We start from the raw sequence: 23,850 nt of genomic DNA on the forward strand, positions 1-23,850 counted from the left end.
GGCTGTAATTAGGTACAGGCTAAAAAAGGGGACCTTGGGCTGTGTTGACATTGAATATCTGTTACAGAAGAGGTTCCCAGGCTAAAATCAATGTTATGTCCTTCAGACATCAGAAAATTATAGTTAGAGTAAGGGCACTTCCTAAACTAAAGTTTTTGTGATATTCATGCTAAAATTCAGGTAGGATAAGGCAGAATTTGGATTGCAGCTGTTCACATTAAGACAGACTGAGTAGGAGCCCTTGGCTTACATTTCTCTTTAGGTGGCGTTGATCTTCCTCGTCAGGGCAAGGTTTTCAGGGCTAGGTGACTTGCCAAGCTTTTCATACTCAGCCTTACATGGGGATTTATGCATATGTTCCTTGGCTGGCTTAGAGCTTCAGACTCACAGCCAGTGTCAAGCTAGGGCATGGAATGGCCAATTATAAAAAAAAAAACAACAAAATGAAAAGGGGTAGGTGGTACAGCAACCAGGCACTGTGAACAGTAATAAAAACAGACAAATGACACCCAAACACAGGAAAGACGAAAGGTTTGACAGTCAGTGTGATCAACACAAAAAGCCTAATTGCCGAAGACGGCAACATAGTGGCTTCAAAAGGCCTTCCAAAAAACATTTATCTCCAAAAAAGCAGGGGAAAAAAAAATCTGATGCTGATGATTTGAATCATGTGCAGCATATAACAAAAAGGTAAATGAGAATAAACTTTTTAAAAGGAAGAAAAAAAAAGACCTCAGAAAAAAGGAAAATTGTTTAATTCTTTTTTTTTTTTTCTTTTTATCCTTTTTTAACGAGGTCTTGACAAATCTCACTGGGATTTGCGTTTTGGAAAGAAGCAACTTCTTGGAGTGTCGATGTGCAGCTGAAATACTTGGAGCCCTTTGGCTGAGGTTCCACCTCCGGCGGCGATGCCACAGTCTCTGCAGCCACCTCGCGGGGAGCCCGTGCATGTTCGCTGAGGCGCAGCCGGAGAGGGACACTCACGGGGTGAACGGCACGTAGCCTTGCTCGTGAAATCTAAACTCCTCAGCTTTACTTCCTTGACAATTAATTTTTACTGGGTCAGAGTGAGCCAGTGTCCTACGGCACATGTCAGTGAGTAGAGGCTGTAAACGGTGGTAGATAATTTCTCCTTTACATTTAAATCCTCTCTGTGTGTCCCCAGTCAGCACAGACTTACTACAAAAGTACATGGAGTTTGGGGCACTGGCTGCAGAGCAGCTGGAGGTCCCTTTCACGCTGAAGCTACATCTGTCTCTTTAGGCTCTGCAATCCCCAGCTGCTGTCGGCTCCCCGAAGGAGCCCTGGCAGGGTTAGCTGTGTGACAGCAGTGCCGAAAGGCAGAATGGCGCATTACTGTTTTCTTCTTCCATCCACTTCGATGCCTTCTGTTTTCTTGAGCTCTCTGACCGTACCCTTACTGTTCCCACCCTGCCAACGGAACCAGCCCAATCCCACTTGGGGACGGCGTTTCCTTTCCCTTCATAACCACTGTACTGCCTCCCCCCCGGTCATCTTGGCAGTTCCTCACGCTGAGAATCGGTGAAACAAAGGATGCTCACTTCACCACAAATAGCACGCGTTCTCCTGAGGATCTTGTGGATTCAGCTTATAGGAAAGCAGAGCCCAAGGAAGCTCCTTCCTTCAGAAACAAATTTGTCCTGGCAGGATCAAGTGATGGAGGTACAGGCCATTCAAATTCTTCTCTAAGGACCCTTAATGCTTTTTGACGATGCTTATCCCTGTCCCGCGTCTGTCTGTTCTGCTGCCAGCAGTCAGCCTTTTGCCACAGCATGTGCCGTCATGTGCTCCAGTCCAAGCTTCCCTTTCTGCTTCTAGTGCTTCGTTGGCACTTTGGGTCCGAAAGGTAGCTGGAGGCTGTTAACCCAACCAGGTAGAAATATGTTTGTAACACTGAATTTTTCTTTGAATTGCTTAAGGGAACTTCCTGAAGATCTCTAGCAAGTTGACCTACCACCACCATCAACTACCAACACCACTACCAACCCCATATGAGCTGGCTGTGTTTAACCATCCACTTCCCAACAGGAGGATTCCAGTCCTCAGGTTTGTCTCCTAATGACCTTGTTTCCTTGATATGGTGCGTAGTGATATGGGTGATGGCTCATGGTTTCTGTTCTAAATGTATACCTGGTTTATTACGGGTAAATTTTGGAACTGGAAACCAAGATTATCTGTGCACCCTTTTGGGAGGCCATGGCAAAAGACTGCCACAAGAAGCTCACATCCAAAGCTTTGTGAAGAGCCAAGTAGTTGGAGAGGCTGTGGCCTCTACTTGCTCCTAAGGTTCCTCTGGCTTTGGTCCACCACTGAAGGTAGCTGTCAACTGCGCTTCAGAAATATGTACACAGAAAAAAAAAGATATTTTTTTTAAGACAGACATTTTCTTGCTGTCGGAGGGAATTGCACTCATATGAATGCTCAGAAACTATTATCCCCAACAGCTGATCTTGCGATGAAAAGGATTAAACAGCTGAACCACCTACGTTTGGGTAAAAAAGCAACATGAATTGATTAAGCAGTTGTCAACCGGATCTGAGATGTGGGATCAGATGAGAGCTAAATCAAAGTGTAATTACCAAGAGTGTAATAATTATAGACATGGCTATTTGGGTTTTGAAAGACGTTTGCTACTAAAAGGAAATTTTCAGACATCTCAACATTTCCCCTGTAATCTCTCAAGAGTCTGTCCTAACCTGGTAATTCATCTTCATATGTCACTTGTGTTATTTGCTGAAACATGGGCGGTTCACGAACCACCAGTGAAACTCACTGCTATTTGATCTTTTGGATATTCTGAGATCTAGACTTTGTGGCACAATTAGAGATGACAATATGCTGTTTATCATACCAGTCTCACAGAGGAATTCCTTTCAGATCAGTTTGGATACGGTATGAGTCATAGCATCCTGGATAACTGAGCTCCAGCATCAGGTCTGGTGCAACCTGTTCCCCTCCGATTCTTCCTGTTACCGTCTGGTAGCTGATGCATTGCTGTTTCCCACTTCTGTAAAACTGCATCTGCGGACGCTACCCCTAATCAGGAGACAAAGGCTTTAAGCATTGTTTTGATGCATTTTCTTTCCGTTATGGAATTTCCTGCTAGGTGCTGCACTGGCCAGAGTGAGAATATTACCATCAAGGATGAATACAGGAGAATTTTCACCTTCTAAAATGGAGATCGGTGATCCACTGCCTTGAAGCTTTCCTTTTCAGGTATTCTTGGTTCTGAATTGATCTATAGCAAATCACATTAATGTTAAATGTTGCAGGAAATTACTGCATGTCATCTCAAATGATAGAATCTTGTTTAGCTACATTTGTCTCGGATTCCAGTTGTTTTGTCTCTGCATATGTCTGTGGATTTATTGTTGGCTTTTTTTTCCTCAGAGAAGTGCAGGTTCCTAATCTCATTGATCTGGTTTTTTCATATCAGGTCATGTTGCAAATTCCAAATCAGGTTACAACAAAATCAGATTAGTTCCTTGTTCTTAAACAGAACAGCTTAAATGTCTGGGCCTGGTACTTAAAAATTCATATTTTACAGAATTTGTCTACTTTGGGTGTGCAGGGGGAGCAGAGCACTCAGTATTGGATGCATCACTCCCTTAATTGTATTTCAAGGAGAGTTTATGTAGTAAGCAAGCAGTGGATTATACTAATAGCTTGAGAAAGTGGTTTTCAGAAGAATGCTCTGGCAGTTGAAATGTCACTGCTGTTCCCAGCAAGTTGCATTTACCTTCTTCAGAAACTCATGTGAACGTGACATATCACGGAGTCTGCACTCCAATGTTGTTTTATGATCTGGCACTTACAAAATATTGATTTTATTATTCATCATTACAAGAAGAAATAGATTTGTTCTATGACAGACAAGGGAGTCACATTTCTAGGAAACGCATTACTCACGTGAATCGGATGTTCTCTTTTGTATCAAAAATATCTAATTACTTATGAGAGCTTCACCTTTCAGCAGGTGTTGTTTCTGTAAATGTATGAGTTTATTCTAGGTCAGATAGTATGGGACCAGACTTTGAAGACGGCTGTATCGCATTCCCACATCTTCAGCTGCTCCATGATGGACAATTAACTAAGATGATGTCTTCGTTGTATACAAACAGTATTTTCAAGGTCTTTATGGCTGGAATCTTTGGTCCCACCAGAGCATTTTCAAAGCCCTTAGAAAGCACTGGAAAAACTGCCAAGAACCTTCAGCAGGCTTTGAATCAGATCCTGAATATCCCTTCATTTAGGTTTGCTGTCAAGAAGTGTTAATAACAATAATACTCATTTCTCTAGTCATCTGCAGATATTAAGCATTTAATGTGGCATTGAATGTTTATGCCATACAGAAGTAGTGCCTAAAAAGTTCACTGAAGACTTCAGCAAAAAGGATAAAGTAAAAAACATTCTATTCTTAATGTTTCTGGTATTAAAATTAAAAAAAGCAGCCCTAGAGAAAAAGTGATGCAGTCCATATATCTCGGAGAGCAAGAAAGAATAATAAAAATATCTTGCATGTTACACAGGTTCTCTTTTTTTTTGTTCCTAGTTAATTGCTCACTATTATTAATGAATTCAAAGAATGGTCTTTGAGTTTTAAATGTTGATCTGGATTTTAAATGGGGATTTAACTGTTTCTGGACTTCCACATCAATTTCCTGTGACCTCAGTATTCTTGGGCTTATCTCAGCTTCCCAGTGCCATCTTAACGCTGTGCAATTTCACCAGATACACACAACTGTGTCTGGAGTTGTTTTTCAGCTAGAAGTGTCCTGTCACAAGTGTACTGCAAGTAAGTTAGCTGAAAGAAAAAGAAGGGGGAATAATAAAAAACCCAAAACACTGAATAATGGTATGAGTTAAGATTATTACTATTTGAATGGACGATATAGCTGAAGTCCCAAATTGTGCCAATTACTAGTTCAAGAACTGTAATTGTGGCAGAGTTGCTAGTCAAATGGCCAAGGAAAACACGTCAAGCCTTCCAAACAAAATTGTTATAATTGAAAAGAATTTTTCAGGTCAGAATATGTCCTAATAAACCATTCACCTTTTTTCTTGTTTAGCTGAAAACATCTTCAATTTTTTTTTTTCTTTTTTTTTTGCTTTCCCAAGAGCTAATCTGAATTTTATTAAAGAGAAAACACATTTACCAGATGAACCCTTAACTCTGATCGCAAGCAATACACAAGGAAGCAACTTGCCCACATGGTGGAGCTTTCTGCTCGCTCTGCAGGAAAAAAACGGTGAAAAGAGCTGTCTGACTGCCAGAATCCTACAGCAAAGAGGGAGATATTAAGTCCTGTATGTTCTCCTAGAAATACCGTTCTTTATGTTCATGTATGCTAATAAGTGTAATGAGAGGTGTGGGTAGCTTTGCGCTTTTTCCCCCAAGTCTGGAAACTGCGTCTAATGGTGAAATTTATTGTTAATACAGTTAATTCAGGCCAGCAAATTCCAGTTTACTTTCAGCATTATACTGTCACATGCATATGAAGGGATCCTCAGCCTATTCATTGTACCTAGATGCATCAAATTCATCATCGATACACACTTATTTCACAAATAAAAGCGGTATACTATTTTCACACTGTTCTGTCACTGGACTTCTGCCTACAAGGAACTCGTTATATGCCTTGCCTTCCTCCAGGTTCATCTTGTATAATACTTGATTTGGATCATATTGAAAGGAAAGGCTAAGGACCAGCAAGCAGATGCAGGAACATTACTTAATAAATTGCGAATCTATCCTCATCAACAAAAAAAGTCCTTCCAGAGTGGATATTAAGCCAAAGAGCTTTTGGCATTTGTGCAAACTTAAGGAAACAGCTGTGTTTGTGATGGCAGAAGATTCGTTGTGTGATAATAGAAATGAAGCCTCAAAGGAAAATCCTTTTGCTGATAAAAGTAAGACTTTTTATAAGAACTAATTTTCACTGAAGTTTGGTGTAGGGGGGGTGTCTGGTTTTATTTTTGTACTGGTTTTCTGTTTGGTTTTTTTTTTCTCCCCCAGATTTCTTTATTGTCGTCATCTTTCTTTAGCTATTGGTAGACATACTATCTCTCTAGAAATGAGTTCTGATCTTGAAAGAACTAATTAGATTGTACTCCAATACTTACAGTGGTTCTCTTCTTTCAATCACTTGTGTGCTTTGAATTTGAAGACAAATGTAAAGGTCTGACTATATGTACAACTTGCACAGGCTGAATTAAATAACTTCCTAATTCAGACCTGGTTCAGTTTAATTCTTTAGGCATTTAAACCAGTTACGCAATTAAACAAATCAGTATTGGTTACAGCTAAGATGATTTACTAGTATACAAAGAGATTGTACTCATTTAATTAAACCTACAAAAAATGTATTTAATTCCATCGATATAATTTCTGCATTGAGGTTTCACCTTGGAAACATTTTTAAATTGTGAAGAGAACCACTTATCTTAAAATCTTGAGAAGAATCTGTTTTTTAAAAGAAGCGTGAAAATTAAATTTTGTGATTAGGAGAAAACTTCATAATTATGCCATTAGCAGGAAAAGACAAGAAAGGGGAGCAAAATGAAGCTGATCAGACTAATTTTGTTGTGCAACGTCAAAGAAAAACTAGGTATTGATGATAGGTTGTGAGCCACAATCCTATTACCAAGACTTAAATGGCTTTGCATGAGCTGCGCCTTAGAGGCTGTCCCTGTGCATCTTTATAGCACATCTCAAATCTTAGATGAGTCCATTTAGCTAAGCCCGTGCTGTCTGTTATAGGGCTTTCTCAAAACATGCCACCTATGAAGCATATGGGAAAAACAAAACAAAACACCAAAACAACCTATGAACACCATAGACAAACTCACAAGAACCAGCCTGTGTTTAATGTGTGCTGGCAGAAGGAAGTTCGTTACCACAGTGTCTGAGAGAGTCTCTACACTGCTTACATGACTCAGTTTTCCTTCTAACTTCCAGGCTCAAACAGTCAACCTCCATAACCTCCATGATAACATTTAATCCAGCAGCAGGATAAGGCTTACATATTTACGTCGTGAGGTCCTTGGAGGAAAGGACTATTAAGATCTTGTTAACATTTACTTAATGTTAAAATAGTAACTATATTTTGTATTTCTTGCACTGGGGACAGCTCACACAAAAGCTCCCCAAATCCAAACAAGCAAAAAAATCCAAGATCCTCACTCTGCAAAAATGGGTTAAGAAAGGATCTTGCCTTGAAGGTGTATGTTATGCACGCTCTTCTAAACACTAGGCTATGACAGGTTAACGCAAAGGCTATGGGTCTGACTTACCACCTACTGAAATCTGAGGCAAAAATGTGATCTTATTCATCATTGTATTTTCCTTCTGTTCAGCTGAATCACATCAGTTCCAAATACTCCAAAGCTCTGTAGCTGTCTGTCTTCTTTTTGAGACTAAAAAACTATTATGGGAAAAGTTATGCTGAAAAAGTGAGGGTGTTAACGGATTATTAAATGTCTGGGTTAACCTTACTAGAGATGTTTTCATTGGGATAACTCAATTTAATACAGTATAATAAAATTTTCTAGTATATGTTAAAGTCCAAATGGTGATGTGTAAAAGCAAAGATGAAAGTCCCTTTGAGAAATCTGCTTGAAAACTGATTATTTGAAATTGCTGTAACCTTATAACTGCTTATTCCAGCAATGAGATAATGATATAATTTAGAAGCGGGTGGCTTGTTGATATATGTTTCATTTAGATTCTGCCTAATAGGTGACATTTATTGAAAGCTGACTCTTGAACTGTGTTCCATGGCTTGCGCTATCTATCTGCCTTGGAGCTGTTGGACACTGTAATTACATTTTGCTTCATTTCCTGTATAATTTATGTGAAAATCCTTTCATGGTAGGAAAGTACAAAGTCCAGATAATGAGAACATGACAACATATGAGATTTAAGATGGTTGTTTAGATTGCAGCTCGAACTGCCCATGACGCGGGCGCTTTCAAGGTCATCCAATATGTAGTGAGCTCAGGAGCACAGTGCTTTTGAGGCTGCATAAAATAAAAGCATTTTGCTACTTTTAATGAACATCAATCTTAACATCATTATTCCTAGAAATAGGAATATGTCTTATGTATAGAAATATATAGAAAAAGGAATATGTGTGTTAAGGGTAGAGTAAGAAGAAATGCCAAATCTTATTGTGTTGAGTTACTGGGGTATTTAGCTACTAGCATGCTGTCTTTCTGTGAGGAATATTCAGAATAGTTTTGTGCCAGGCCATAACATTTTGCAGTCTCCAAAGCTCTGGTATTTTGTTTTGTTACACTTTCAAAGTTTCCCCCTTGGCAGTTTCTTGATGGTACTAAATGTATTTTTTGACTATAATGTGGTTTCTAAGGCCAGTCCCCACCCCTTTAGAAAAGTCTTGTGACTAAATCGTTATACTGCCAGTTACTCCCATCACCAGCCTGGTCTACATTACATCTAGAGATAACCAGCTGGATTTGTTTTCCAGGCTAAGGATATTGGGTATCTTCATTATACACTGTTAATGCTGAGTGTTTGTGGACTTTGTCTCGCTATAATTTCTGAATCCTCTTTTAATACTGCAAACTCTGTATATGCTTGGGTGCCTTTTATTGTGTTCTTACCATATATTTCATGTGCTAAGAAACAGAAATGGGCTGCAAGACCATGCTAATGAGCATTTTGATGTTTGGTTCACCTCCTTGGTCTAAAGAGAGAGAAATTTTGCTCCAGAATCCCTCTGGGAAAACTACAGGGAACAGCTTTCCCCAAAGAACAGAGAGAGGGATTTCAGTGAAGCCTTTAAAGTCTGATATTGGGAAGACTAAAGGTGTTTGGGGACTGAACAAGGAAATAAGTTTAACAGAGAAAGCAGGTATATGTCTGAGGAAGGGAGAAGGGAACCAGTCGGAGTTTGAAGGAAACAGCCTGTAAGAGCTACAGGCTATGAATGACCTGCTGCCAGGGGTCCCGTGGCCCTTAGACTCTCAAGCAGCCTCGCGGGCACCTCTGACATCAATCCCTGTGGCTGTCAAAAGGGGTGAGCCCACCCGGCTCGCTGCATCCTCCTGGTTCATTCCCACCACCTCTCCTGCACACAGGAAGGATTGTGCTGCTGAATAGTAGCTGAATCAAGGAACGGATGTGCTGAAAGCCAACCTCAGAAGGGGGGGAAGGCAGGGGATCGTCAGAAGTAATACGCAGAGGTGTTGAATTAGGTGAGCATGTAAGCTCAGCCCGCCGCAGCTGGCTTTTCCAAGTACTGTGTTGATGCCATATCCTGGACAGCAAGTGGAACAAGCCTGTCTCTTTACGGACAATAATCTGAATAGCTGTGTTTGGGGTTTTTCCTTGGACAAATGATGACTGTTGTTTGCTAAAGAGTTAAATGTTGTGTATCTAAACAACCTCCTAGGTGATGCAGTAATAGAATTAATAATATTCCTTATGCAATGAATTAAGCTGATCTGGATTTCCTCTCCCATTTTTTGTGAACATCTGGTTTGTGAAGAGGTTAGACAAAAAAAAAAAAAAAAAAGCACAGGTGAACTAATCTTACAGTTTCAATGCCAAAGGCCCTCTAAGATTGGAGTGCAATCTGAGGCTGTAAAATTGAGTGGATGTTACGAAAAGCAAGGATACTTAAACACAGACTTTTGCGGATGTCGGCTCCAGCCACACTCCAACTGTCCCAGGCTTTTGACTTTTAAGACTTTCCCAAGTATCATTGCTCTAGAAGTCCTCAGTCAATCAAAACTGTTTCTTGTATTTTTAATGCACTTTTATACTAAGTGATAGGGTCGCTTGTTTCTTCTCACTCTCTAATTAGTTGATATAGCCTAAGCATTCTTAGAGAAGGAGGAAAGTGTGATTTTTCTGAATCCTTTTAGTTTGAGACAGAGACAGAATTCATGTCTTGTACTTCCTCAGTGCATACTTTCAACTTTAGGATGCTGAACAAAATAATCATAATCTTTTTCATATTCCTTTAAATGAAGGTGTTTGTGGTAACTCTGTATGAAGCTCAATCATGTTGATCCATGGTAGGCATATGGAGTAAAACTCTGCGTGGACTTAGACACAACATAAACATGTAGCACCTCAACTCTCATAGATGGTAGAAGATCTGGGGAAGAACAAGGACTGCCTGAAGCACTGGGACAATGCAAAGTCAAGCTCTCTGACATCGGGAGGAAGTTAAGAGGCTTGGCTGTTGGTGATCAGGAGCCCTTGCCTGGGCTGAATAAACTCCTGACTGCTCCGTTTCATTTCTCCTTGGCTGAAGAACTTCATCACATGCATTTCAAAGTGACGCTAAGCTCTTACTGAAGGTATGTTTTTGGTGAATATCAGAAATGGTGCAAAACAGCATCCTAATGTTTGAAGGACAATGAAAACCAACTTGAATTGAACCAGATCCAAACTTTATGCATTTCAGATGTTGACAGCTCTTTTCTTCTTCACCCTGGGAAAAATGAGACAGCTTTATGAAAGAATGTGTTCTCAAAGGACCCTTAAAAGCAGTTGTGCAAATTCAAGGTTTTCATCTCAGTCAAAAATGCAAAACCAGCCCCAAACCCTGATGTATTCAGTTACTTTGTGCTATTGTCAATTCCTTGAACTCTTCCTCTTTTCTTCTGAAACGTGATGTTTCTTTTTATTTATTTATTAAATGTTCTAAAATTGTCGTCTTCATTTTTACTGATTCCTAGGTCTGGCTTGTAATGACTCACGTAAGTCTGGAAAATAATTTGGTTACAGTGCTTTCAGAAAGGTCTCTGGTGAAATGTGTACGTCTGTAGGATGCACATCATACTGCTAGACAGACAAAGCTGCACAAAATACAGATTCCCTCGTAGCAGAAGCAGATACAGCCTATGATACTTTGAAAACAAGTTTGCTTATGGTGCCTAAGTGCTTTCTTGGCACCTGAAAGTAGAGAGGGCGGCAAGTCACAGGGGCAGCGTGTTATGCGGACCAGGGCAGTGCTGCAAGCCATGTGCATCAGTTGAACTGGCTGCAAAAGCTGTTGGGGCCCGCTCTGCCCCACCATGGGTGCTGGGCTCAGCCTGTGGCTGCCTTTGTTTGTAGTTAGTTCTCTGCTCCCTTCTGTTTGTCCTTAGCCGCTATCTTAGCATTAAGCTCTAAAATGGTTTTAACAATTTTCTGAATTCAGTATATTCTATTGTGGATTGTACTATCACAGAGATGTATATTTTAATAGTCATCTTATGATGATGTAAAATCAGTTAACTGCAGGAGGAGTTTTTGAAATAGAGTATTTTTTTTTTATGTGGGATGTGAATTCACAAAGAAAATTGAACCAGAATGGGAATATTCCCCTTGATCCAAGTCTAATAAATGTGAGCAAGAGTTATGAACATGCTGAAATTCAAGAGCAAAACCTACTGTATGAAAAAACTGCCCAAACAATCTCACGGGTAGGCAATAATTTAACAGAGTTCAGTAGATCAATTTTAGTCTCAGTAAATGAAGATGATGGCTTTGGCATTGTCACCCTGGAAATCCCGTAACTGCCCTTCTCTCCAGCTGCCCATCTGCACCATCTCTGGGGACTGAACAGGTGAACCGAGATTGTAATTTGAGAATGGAATGTCTGTCTGTGAAGTCCAGCTGGGATGGCTGTTGATCTTAGTTCTTTCTGCTCTAAAGGTCCTCAAGCTGAGTTTCGGTGATTTCACACAAACTTGGATGCTGTACAGCATCGTTACCTATCAGTGGTTTCTATAGAGTTGAATGTTTTTAGCACTTCATGTAATTAATTCACTTAAAGATGCACAAGTCTTTTTTCAGTGTTTCCAAATATTTTTTTCCCCATCTGCTTTATGTACTTAAGGATCTGGAGGCATAATGTTCTCTGTTTACAGAAAGGACTGAAAACCTCATTACTTTCTGAATTTTTACCTTGGAGTTGGGACTAGCAGCGCTGCGAACCTCCCAATGAGGGAGATTTTGAAAAGGTCCCAGAGTTTAACTGCAGAACTGGGAAGATGGGTAAAATTTACACTGAAATTCAATGGGAATGGACAAGCATGGAGAATATAGCCTACTTTTTGTCTGAATTTTCAGTAAGTAGAATTCACCAACCCGGCTTTTTCCTGGATAAGTGTTTGAAAATGCAAAATGATCCTAAGGATCAAATGTGAGGCTTCCTATTACGCACGGAGAGCTGCCGCTATAGGATTTGCAGTAAAAGGTTGATGTCCTGTTTTACATCCAGTTAATGGCAATTGAAATCAAATCTATAACCCCTGTAGTATTCATTCAGAATAAAACAAACCCCAGTAGGTTTCTGGATTCAATAGAGCATATTGAAATGGGCAGCTGGGTGTTCTGGTTGCTGAACTGCTTGCTGAGTTGAGAAGCAAAACCAAAACCCTCTTTGCGATCTGAGTAAACGCTTGAGTTCTTTAAAGAGGCTATTGCAGGGATCGTAGGTGATGGGGGATGCCAACAACTTCAGGGATAAACTCCTGAAGGCTGCTTTCTATTACCTCTCACAAAGCACACTGCATCCTTCTGTCAGACGGACTCTGAATTCATTACTCTCTTGCTGCTCGTTGTGCTTTTAGTGTTCGGTAGTAACTTCGTATTAAATATGTGACTCCAGCACTGGCAGTATTACAGCTATATAAATGTCAGGCTTAAATTGTCCCTTTGCTTTTTAGACTTTAGGCTTTCTTCTAACAAAGGGAAACAAAATTTATCTTCCTTTTTGCTTTAATATGTCTTAACGATATATTAGCTAATTATGTATATCATTAATGTTAGTGTTTTAATGTTTTTGGTAGTGCTGTACTACTGTCATATTAAAGAATACTGCTTTATTTATCTGTGAAATTTAGTAATCCGTGGGAGCTACCCATGATGTAAAGTTTTAAATTCTCTGCTGGGGTTCCTTCAAATAAAAACTAGGGCATCTGAAAGTTCAGGGGAAAGTATGAAGCAGGAACGGTAATACAGAGGGAGACATTGCTATATTTCTCACCTGTAGTTTTTGGATATGTAGTTTATGTTCTCTTGGGGATTCAGGATGTTACTGTGTCAAAACCTACTTTCTGGTGTAGGGGAATTTTCCTTAGTTTATGTTTAGTTTCTGAGTCTAACGTTTCTGTACATAACTGGAATGAGCAGGCAGCTAATGGACTTCAGTAGATTGGTGTGACTACAGAGGTGCTTATTCTCGTAAGGCAGCAGAATCTGTCCCCCAGTGCTGTGCCACTGGCTAAGATGCAAAGGAAAATAACTGACTGCTACCAAGGAAATACATTTGAACTGACATATTATTGCTTTTAAATTATAAAATTGAAAACATATCTTGTAGCAGGTCAAAAAAAAAGTGGTGAAGTGGGTGTGTTTGCAGTACTCTGAGCATCAAAGCTTGAAAGGGCGTTCCTGGCATTTAGAATAGTTCCTCTGTTTTTCCAGCTGGAAAGAGGCGATAAGCCTTTTAATGCAGACGTTTTTCTGGGCTGATACTCGTTCCTTTTGGCTGTTTGCTTTCACTTGATGAACGGTCTGACACGTACAGAAGACAGTAGAATGTTTCTTCTGTCCCATGCACTAGCAGCCAAATAGGAAAGCCATTCAAAAGGCTGGCAGATTTAAGTATAGTACAGATAGTGTGATTATGTCAAAGCTCTAACAGTGTTTATTTTACAGACTTCACTATGAAACATAATAAAATGCAGCACACACAAAGGTAAATTGTTGTGGTCTGTCCTTGGGAAAGTAGAAACTGGAGTCCACAGCTTTTAGTCTGTTGTGGCTAAAGGGAGGTGTACACGAGATACTCCGAATGGATTTGGGACTAGAGAGTTTGGTTCACAGAAAAAAACATGTCTTAAGTAGAACATGGCCAAGTGATGTTTCCACGGATGTTTTTTACTAGGTTTTAAAGTCATGCATGTGTGACAAAAGGGGGAGTGAAAAGGGTGGTGTAGAATACAGCTGCCTGATTTTAGTGAACTCTAAATAAGGGTATTTCTTTACAATTCTGGGGTTGTTCTGTCTGCTTTGTGCTAATGGAATTCCCAGATTTCTGGGAAGCTTCAAACAAGATTGACCAAATGGGCTCTGGGCTTTACTGTTGGCTATGTTTTGGAAATGCAGCGTCATCTTTATCTAGTCCTTCCTTGTCATCTAGAAAGTGTGGAGTGAATTACACCAAATGGACTGTAAAACGATGCATGTAACTCAGACTACAAATAATAAAGCCTGTGAGTACGTGGCCCTTTAGTTATTTAACTAAATAAGTATAGTACAATGGACAGAACCATGATGATGGAAAAGTAAATTTTCTCAACAAGTGGCAGTATTTTAGATTAACTCAGGACAGAGGGGAAAAAGCAGCCTGTGCTATTCTTTACAGGAAATCTAGCAGAGAGAACTTAATGTTCTTTCTCCTCAGGCGCTGTAAATAAAGGTTAACTACAACAGACTATTGATTTATGTAACTAAAATCTTTGCTGCATTGCTATTAAGGAGAGAAAATACCAAGTTAGGAACAAGTGAAAACTATCTGTAAACTTTTCCTTTGTCTCCTACATTCTGAGCATCGAATTACGGCCATAGAAACTATTCATATCAAGTTTTCTTGATCTGTTTTGCTCTGTTTTAATAATGCGACCCAGAATACCTTCAACTTTGATGATGGAGAAAGGCACTGGAAATTCACTTGACCATGTGTCAAGTTCTTCAGCTGCCCTGGTTCCAGCAAAGCCTGGGGCAGCCTGTTTTGTCCTGACAACCCAACCCAGTATTGCAGAGATGCTGTCAGAGAGGTGGTGCTGGTGCTGACTATAGGAATGGCGTCAGGGGATTCTCCACCATGAAAATGTGACTGCTGGCAAGTACAGTATGTTAGTTGCCCCGTAGTTAATCTTGGATTAAATGGATGGATTACTTTTTGAGTAGATGTAAACTGAGTCAAAGGTACTGCTACTGTGTTTTGACTGAGACATTCAAAACTGAAAACTGGTATTTTCTGTCAGTTTTATCATATACATGAATACTTTGAGTGAATTAGGAAGCTGATGCCCATATGATGCCAGTTAATGATGTAATAATACATAAGCATTATACAATAGGTGCTAACTGCATCATTCCTGTGAAATGCAGAAATGCTGTCCTTATTTAAGGATGGAAAACGAGGCATAAAAGTGCAAGAGTTTGCCTCAGGGCATACAGAAAGTGAGAAAGAATAGTTATTTAATACAAGGTCCTCAAGCCCACAGCACCAGTTGATTTGTTGTCTTTTAAAGTTATTCTCTGTGTTAAAAATAATTTTAGTATCTGTTAAATCAATTTTGTAATAAATTTAGTTAAGTAGTAGAACTGAAGAACTGGGAAATGAGCATCAGATGATGATGATGTTCTCCAGCGTTTTAGCTCTAGGAGTAACCATTATTGTTATCAATTATCTAGTCAGTGCTTATTGGGAATGTTAAAGGTGATACAGTAATTAGTAGAATTGAGCATAATCTAAATATTCCAACTGTCAAGAAAAAGCCAAGTGCTTGATAACCTGTACTTGTCTGAATAGGCAGCATTTTGGGTTTTCATTCATTCATTCCACCTACCTCTTTATGGCATTCCAAGAGAAAAGCCATAAAGAGGTAGGCGGCACGGAGGTCATGCTGAGAGGTCGGGGTCAGGGAAGCCCCAGCATCATGTTCTGTCAGGGCCGTCCTCCAGGAGGGGATCTGGAAGTCCCCCAGGAGAACGACATTGCACCTTTCTCTGTTAGTAAGGGCCAAAATGCAAGTTGCGTTCTTTTAATTTACTTTACCTGAGCAACAACGTTCTCTTAAGCGCATGAAGCGGAGCTACCAGCAGCACGCCCAGTGCACCCACTGGAAACATCACCCAGAGCGGGCCACCGTGGTGCGGTGGGATGGTGCTTTGAGGGAATACTTCACCCCTGACGAGGGAAACTTGGCTCTGGATTCAGGCCTGCAGCTGCCCGCCCCCCCCGGGCTCTGCCCCCCCGCACCCGCGCGGTGCGCTGCCCGCGGTGCGGTGCGCTGCCGCTTTAAGGCGCGCAGGCACGGCGCGGCGGCCGGTCCCCTGCCGGGCTGCAGCATCGGGCAGGCTGCAACCCCGCCGGCGTTCCCTGCTCCCGGTAACATCTGGCTGCTGCGGAGCCGCCTGCCCGCCCGGCCGAAGGGTCTCTGCCAGCCACCATGGCCGCGGCGACGGGCGCTGCCGCGCCGAAACCCGCCAAGTCCTGCAAAAAGTCGCGGACGGTGAAGCGGCACGTCGGCACCTTCACCTACCAGGAGCCACCCCACAGGTGAGGGACCCCCACCCCCTGCCCGGGGAGCGGAGCCGCCGGATCCAGCCCCGAGGAGGGTCGTGCCTCTTCGCTTGCGGTTTAGTCAAGAGCGTGGTAGCGGGGAAAGGAGCGTGAGGAAAAGAGAAAAAAAAAGACTCCTCTCTGTGTTTAGATGTATTTCAAACCTCTTTGTTTCTTGTTTTCACAAAAGCCGTGAACACTGTGCGTAAAACAGGGTAACTCCGGGGAGTTCAGGGTGCAGCGGGGTCACAGATCTCGACATTTCTCCAGTGTAATTATGCATTTCCCTTGAAGGTCCCCCTGGCCGAGGGGACGGGACCGATGAATCCGTGGTCTGATGAAGTATGTCTTTTGAACTGTTCTTACAAGGCATGGCTTAGGTTATGATTTCTTTCTAAGTGATTAAAAAGTGCTGCTTTTTCAGCAAAATTGCAAGGAACTTTCCCAAGAAGTGCGAAGCAATACAATTAGAAAACTTCCTAGCTGGTGGCAGTTGCAGTACTTCAGATCCCTTAGTTTTATTCAGGGGGAAACAGTCATCACAGCTTTTTAGACCTAAGCCTCTGCAAGAAGGAGTGTTGCTGCTGTTTCATATTCAATATCCTGTTTCAAGCAAGGAATTATGAGAGCTGTCAGCTAGCAAGTGTGGTGACGCTCAGGGAGCTCCTCTCTCAGCAGGGAGCAGGAACAAAGGGTGACTGTGATCTAAGCATCTCTTCCCCCCCTTCTAAGAAAACATTTTATCATTATTGCGATCAAAACAAAAGGCTGATACCACGTGGTGGGTAAATGAATGTTAAATGCTTTTGATGAAAATATTTATAGACAGCACTTTGTTCCAGGAAAATATACAGTGTCTTGCTAGCGTGATGTACAAGCTGTATGTCTGGAAATGCTCGGAGAGGAAAGCCTGGGACTCGTGGTGGAGAGCTGGGGTAATTTATGACTGAGCAGCAAGCGGTGGGGAGGAAAAGAGGCACATCCTGGAGATGGGGAAATCATCAGAATCATTCATCCACTTTAAAACAATAAGGCCATGCAAGTTCCCTAGCTCGCTGCTGTGCTCTTGCTCTAATAGGTTGGATTCTGTGCAAGTCAACAGCTTGCTGGGGATCGGAGCAGGTGTAATTTGTATTGTTTTTCTTCTTGTGGGGTGTGTGCCTGGCTGCCAGCAACTCGGACGACGATATCGGTGAAGAAAAGGCTGAGAGCCATGACCCAGAGCAGATCTTTCAGAACATCCAGTATCAGAAGGAGATCATGTCCAATATCCGCTGCCGGCCGTGGCCGATGAGGCAGAAGCTGAGGGCGCTGAGGTAAAGGTGTTTGCATGAAAGCTTCAGGCTCACTGACTGTGGCGGTGCTTCCAGCCTCAGAAGTATTCCGGTGTAAACTGGAAGGGATGAAGCACTGAAACGGTTGAGCTGTAGGAAAGTGTGCCATGAGGGTGCTCTGACAAGGTCTGAGAGCTGGCTGAAGGCAGCAGCCGCAGGGTGGAAAGCGCGCAGGTGAAGCTGGCTCCTGTGCACGCCTGTGGCTCCCTGTAGACAGTCACAGTGCAGAAGAGAGAACAAGAAATCACACTTTGGCTGTTAACTATGAAAACAGTGTGTCAGCTGTCAAGTCGTCTAAGGAAAGGCAGTTGATAATGCTCAGTAATACATTTTTAAGCTAAATTATTACACTCTATTCCCAAAAGGAAAAACAATCTGCCATTTTCAAGGTGATTGCATGGTATGAGAACAGAAGCTGGTCATAATCTTTGGCTAATATATTGTAAATGGCAGTAAATACTGTACACTTGTAGGTTTAAAAAGTATGTTCAGCGTAGTGACAATGTTTTACGTCTTAAGATTGCAATTATTCTATTAGTAATTCCAAATTTACAATGAAAGAGTGGGTGCCTGACTCTTTGGACCACCTGTCTAAGTTGTCAGGTCTTTCACAGCATGATCTGTTTGGGGCTTGCTTTATTTCTGCTTTTTGTCTAGAAGCTTTCTCTTAAAACCAACCCTACGTGAAGCTAGGATGGCGTTTTCGTCGTGAGGGTCCCTACCAGCAACAGAGCCCTTGTGTAATCTCGGAAGCAAAGAGAGATTTTTCCATCTTAGGCAGAGCCTGTGACTTGCTGCCCTCCTGCTCCTGTTGATGAGATTTTGGTGGTCCCCACCACCCACTGAGGTCAAAGACTGAGTATGTCCCGAAGAACATACACCTCTTTGCACCTCACCAGAGTGCTGCACCAAATTTGCTGAAGAGTTGTTAGTATCCACATGAGACTAGCCAAACTGTAATGGGGAGCTTTTTATTTTACTTATTTGGGTTGTGTCATTTGAAAAGGAGGAATGTGAATCAAAAGGACAGAGAATAGAATCAGAGGAATAGAAAACACTCCCTGCAGTCAAACTTTTGAATGTGGAGTTTTCTCAGATAGAAGTCTCAGTGGTTTTAAAGTGTCAGTAAAAACCTCAATAGGAAAAGAAAAAAGCTTTGCCTGGATAAGGTTTTTGCAGTCTATGATTGTACTTTAGAGCATTTGACAACTTTGCTAGTTGCTGTTTGTGCAGAGTAAGGGGCTCCCAGTGATGGAATCCGTGTAGAATGAGCTTCCACCTTCTTGTGCAGACAGGCGAAGGAGATCGTGCTGAAGTACGAAGGGAGGCTCACTAGAACGAGAGGTTACCAAGCTGCTGGTGCAGAGGTACGGCTGCTTTTTCTTAAGTTACAGCTCGCTTCTATACCAATAGTCATCTACAGTTTCCATCCCCAGAAGCTTGTGTTTGCTATGTAGTCCTGATCTCCATCTTGGGACTCTGTTAGAGGGATGAAAAAGCAGTTAAAAGCTGGTGGATTTTTTTTTTCTTTTTTTTCCTATTGTGACCTTAGTAATTACATTTTTGCAGACTAATTTGATGTGTTGAGGCATGAATGTCTATTAATGCCGTACAAGCTTCCTTCTCAAATAATCTACAAATATTGATGCTGCTAGAGGGGGTGATGGGAATGGGATACCAACCACATGATGCCAATATTCCCTGAAGAGCTATTTCACAGACACTGGGGCCATAGTTCAATAGTTTAGTATGACAAATGCGTCTAGCTTTTAGTTCAGAAGACAATCCTATAATAGCTTATGGTAAATACATCGTTAAAGAAGGTTTTTGCTTGCATAATATCCAAAGAATTTAAATCTAATTTTAGCAAATTGATTTACACCACTGAAAACAGATCCTGGCCCTGATTTCGGGAAATTAATAATATGTAGGAAACTGTTCCTAATATGCAACCAACAGAGATGATATCTTTAGTCATCTAAGCAGTCAAGAATATTTTTGGCATGGAAATGAGTAGTCATTTAATGAGTAACTTATCTTAATTCAAAAAGGCAGGGTTGTAACAAAGTAAGATACCATGTATTGTATTCACCTGACCAAGTGGAAGGCTGCGCGTCTATCTGTTGTTCTCTTACGCCCTCCCACAGCCAAGGTTAAAAGTACTACTGCCCAAAGTAGGAGAGAGTAATTTTTCCTTGTTCAGCCTTTGCGTGTGTGCCAAATGCAGTGGAAGTAAGAAATGCTGTTAATCTAAATACTGGGGTTTGCCTTTGACTTAAGTGGAACTAGACGTTACCCAGAAAGAGAAGTGCTAAGGGTCTGCAGTACATGTCAGTAGATCAGAGGCTGGGCTCATTACTTGTTCATATTCCTCTTCCTATTAAAGAACAGAGGCTTTCATCTTAGAGTTCACAGTGAGTAAAAGTTTGTAATTAATCTAATTGTCTCTGTTGTGTGTATTTGCTTGAAGATATTCAGCACAGAGATATAACTCAGCAGTTAACTAGCAGCGTTCATTACATGTAAGGGAACTGTATTCTAGGAAAAAAGAATACAGTTCCCTTACACATAATGAGTGCTGCTAATAACACATTGGGGAATATAGCCTTTACCTCAGGGCTAAAATCAGCAAATGCAACAGAATGAGCTGCACTTTTTTTGTTTGAATTGGAAGGGTTTCATTTTCAGGTATTTTCTCAGAAAATAGCACAGTGACCAAGAAGACACAACCTGTAGCACAGCAAAACAAGCACTACAACATCAAAATTAGGAACTCAAAGTTCTAAGCATGATTTTAGTATGTGTGATGATCAAAATGCAGCTGTAAGTGTGTCTGTTTTTAAAATTGGCGAGATACCCACTGTTTATATTTGGACAATCCATTCATGCTGCTATTTATGAAAATTGAAGTTAAAATACCTTTTACTGTTTGGACACTGAAAGTGTTTTTGCTTTTTGGTTCAGTTGTTTTACGTTTGCATTTCATTTTTTTACATGTGAGATTAATACCAGAGGCTCGTAGTCTGGATTCTAAGAGTACAAATTATCTTTTCAGGTATGCAGTAGGCAGGAAAAGAGGTGATAGCTATCTAATTACAATTAAAAAAAAATACTGTTCCCAAATGAACACCTTTGTGTATTTTATAAATCTGCAATACAACTGGCACAAACTGCTTGATTCCTTTCTCAGTCTTGTGAACCCTGTTTTCAAATGAAAGTAGAAATCCTGGCAATTCCCATGCAATTCAGATAATCCACAGTTTTGTTGTTTAATTAAAATACTTCCCATTCATGCAATAAAATACCCATACCACCATAAAAATTAATTAACTTTGGCCAAAGAGATGAATGATATGTCCTGTAATTAAAGTGTTATTTACACCTCTTTGGGTTTAATAGATTAAATTATAAGATATAACATCGATACTGCTGCTGCCTAAAATATAGGGTATTTTTATTATCTAGCTGTACTAAAAATACCATATAATGCATGATATACCAATATTATCCTTCTGTTGATACCACAAAGTTACAGCTGTAATTCAACAAATAAAAAAAAATCACTCAGTTTTGCAAACACAGATTTTGTTTCTTCTCCCATATGTGTATGTGCACCCCACTCTGTGCAGGAAGATGCTTACCTCTGACCATGCAAAAAATGGAGGCTGAGTAAAGACTCCAGGAAATAACACAGGTTTTCTGTAGGCGTCAGCTGTAATACACAGAGCTGAGAATATAGTAGTTGAATCTGCTGCTGCTGAATACAAAAGCTTATTCTTCCTCTGAGAAAATTTGCTTTAAGGTATTACGTTTCTCTTAAATTTGAAGTTAGTTGTCTGTTTGTCCTGGAAATCAGATTTTTTACGTGTAGTGCAGACAGATTCCCTCACAAATGCCACGGAGTCCTGCTGCCGGAGCGCTGCCTGGCCCAGCTCTGCCGTTCCTGCCCTCCGCACGCAGCCCCCAGCCATGGAGAAGGCAACAGGGAACGGCACCTGTTGGCATCTGTTGGTTCCTCATGGCCTCTTTGTGTAAAAGATGTAGATGGGTGGCTCCTGACTGTACCCTCAGAGGTGTACGAAGGGTGCTCAGTCTCACCTTTGGTGGCATTGGGCTGGTAAGCAGAGCCAAGCATTCCTGTGCCCCCCACCTTTCGTGTGGTTCTAAACCCCACCATGGTTGGCTTTACCCACCTTACTCGCAGACATGCTCTAAAATCTTAGCAATTAATGTTTGTAATATTTCTTGTCATAGAAGATGAAAGAGACATGAGCAAAATACTCTGCATTTTCCTTTTAATTTTTTTACATGTCTAACAGTCATATTTCTAATTTCTCTGCTTTTTTCTCAGCTTTGGAGGAAGTTTATTCGGCTTGCATATAATTTTGTGGTAATCTTTATTCCTTGGGAAATGAGAATAAAGAAAATAGAGAGTAAGTATAAATATTTAACGGCATTGAACAGTAAGGCACTTGCTAAAATGCTGAGTCTTAGGGTTTATTTTTGAATTTACTTAATTAAATAGTATGCGGGAAAGAGTTAAATGCAAACTTTCAGCCGTGACATCTTCATTTAAAACTTTCCTTTTTCTTCTTTTTCTGGTGCCTTAGACATGTCACACATCTCATTTATGGTCTTAGTGGGGGATAACCTTTAAAAAGTCAAATTTGTCCCATTGTGGCTCTGAAAACTCAGCAGGATTTGCTTATAGAGTTTATCACAATCCGTGGGGCAGCATCCTTGGGCCGACATCCTCACATCTGCCCAGAGTTCAGTGTGGTTGGAACCTGCATCACCAGCCCTTGGGTCTTTCAGCTGGATTAAAGCAGCCCTTAACGCTACTTCAGCAGTCAGGTCGTCCTGCCGGTTCAGTGGTAAAGGAATGATGGGTGCACACCATCACCTGGCTTACAGCTTCTTGCGCAAATGCTGCCGCCAATCGAGACTTGCCCAACAGCGTTTGCGTTAGTTGTATTTTCCTCAGTGACATGTTAACATTTTCTATAGTTTGCTGTATGCCCAGTGTGAATGAGAGAGGGTTTTCTTTTGTTTTATTGTTCAAATAATGCTTCATGAATAAATTACATGGGCTTTTATAGACTGTGTAGCTCAGATAAGTATTTTCTGTGGTTTAAGGTCATTTTGGGTCTGGAGTTGCATCTTACTTCATCTTCTTGAGATGGCTATTTGGAATCAATATTGTACTTACCATAATGACAGGAGCATTTGTAGTCTTACCAGAGGTAAGAACATGTTCTTTATGTTTACAGAAAAATGCTTGCTGTTGCACTTTCTGAACTAAACAAATGCCACACTTAAAGGTATATGTAAATTTGAAATGTACAGTTTAAAATTAATTCTTTAAAATAAATTCCTCTATTAAGAGGGGTTTTTTTTTCTGTCAAAGGATAAGAGATTTTTGTTATTAGTGTTAGAGACGATACTTTGTCAACGTGGTACTAATGCTTTTACAGAGTATGTTTGTATCAGATTACTAAAACGGAGAACCAAATCCTAAAAGCTGTAGTTGGTGTTGAGTACGCTCAAGTCTTGTTAGTGTCATTTACAGGCAGAAAAAAAATAACATCCCTCTCCAGACTCTGGATTATTGTCCATTAGAATCCATTTTCTAGAATTTCTGAACAGCCACAACTTTGTTTTGTTCTTGCACACAAGTAAGGCTATTTAACCTTGTTAAATTCTTCATATAATTTTGCCTCATCTAGCCTGTGCTTAATAACGTTATCAGAAAACATGGGAATATCTGATCTTTTTTCCCATTGGCTAGACAGAAAAAAAGTCAGTGCCCTCAAAACAAACAAAAAAGTAAACTGAAATAAAAAGGTATTCACTTTTTTACTTTTTTAAGGAAAAGTAGATTTAATCTTGGAATACCATTTTGAGATCAAACACTGTCATACTTAATTTTAAAATGCTTAAATTAAAAAAAACCCACATAACTTTTAAAGCTATTTTGTTAATGCTTACAGTTGATCTCTCTTTTCATTTCTCAGACATTTTGAAGATGTCTGCAGAGCACTAAATTTCCTCGTAGCTAGACCACAGGTAGCAAAAAAACCCACCAGCCCCTCGAGTTCAGTGGAACACTAATGCAGGATTTCTCATGGAGTATCTAGTCCAGGATGTGAATGACCCAATACCCGCTGTCCTGACAGCAC

At 40.7% G+C, this 23,850-nt stretch overlaps 1 protein-coding gene across 4 annotated transcripts in view; it reads left to right on the forward strand.

Annotated features, from left to right (window-relative positions):
* Nucleotides 1-2,122: 2,122 nt before the first annotated feature.
* Nucleotides 2,123-23,850, forward strand: part of TMC3 (transmembrane channel like 3) — a 36,169-nt gene continuing 14,441 nt past the window's right edge. The window contains exons 1-6 of one of the 4 annotated variants that reach the window (XM_080395345.1): nucleotides 2,123-3,237; nucleotides 10,134-16,334; nucleotides 17,510-17,653; nucleotides 18,963-19,038; nucleotides 22,023-22,104; nucleotides 22,808-22,914. In XM_080395345.1, the coding sequence (XP_080251471.1) occupies nucleotides 16,225-16,334; nucleotides 17,510-17,653; nucleotides 18,963-19,038; nucleotides 22,023-22,104; nucleotides 22,808-22,914 (519 nt within the window). In that variant the 5' untranslated portion in view covers nucleotides 2,123-3,237; nucleotides 10,134-16,224. Of the gene's footprint in view, nucleotides 22,915-23,850 lie in introns of all 4 variants that reach the window. The other 3 variants (XM_080395347.1, XM_080395346.1, XM_080395348.1) reach the window with 3 other exon arrangements.

Source organism: Falco punctatus (genome assembly GCF_963210335.1).
Source record: "Falco punctatus genome assembly, chromosome: 7".
Taxonomy (NCBI): domain Eukaryota; kingdom Metazoa; phylum Chordata; class Aves; order Falconiformes; family Falconidae; genus Falco; species Falco punctatus.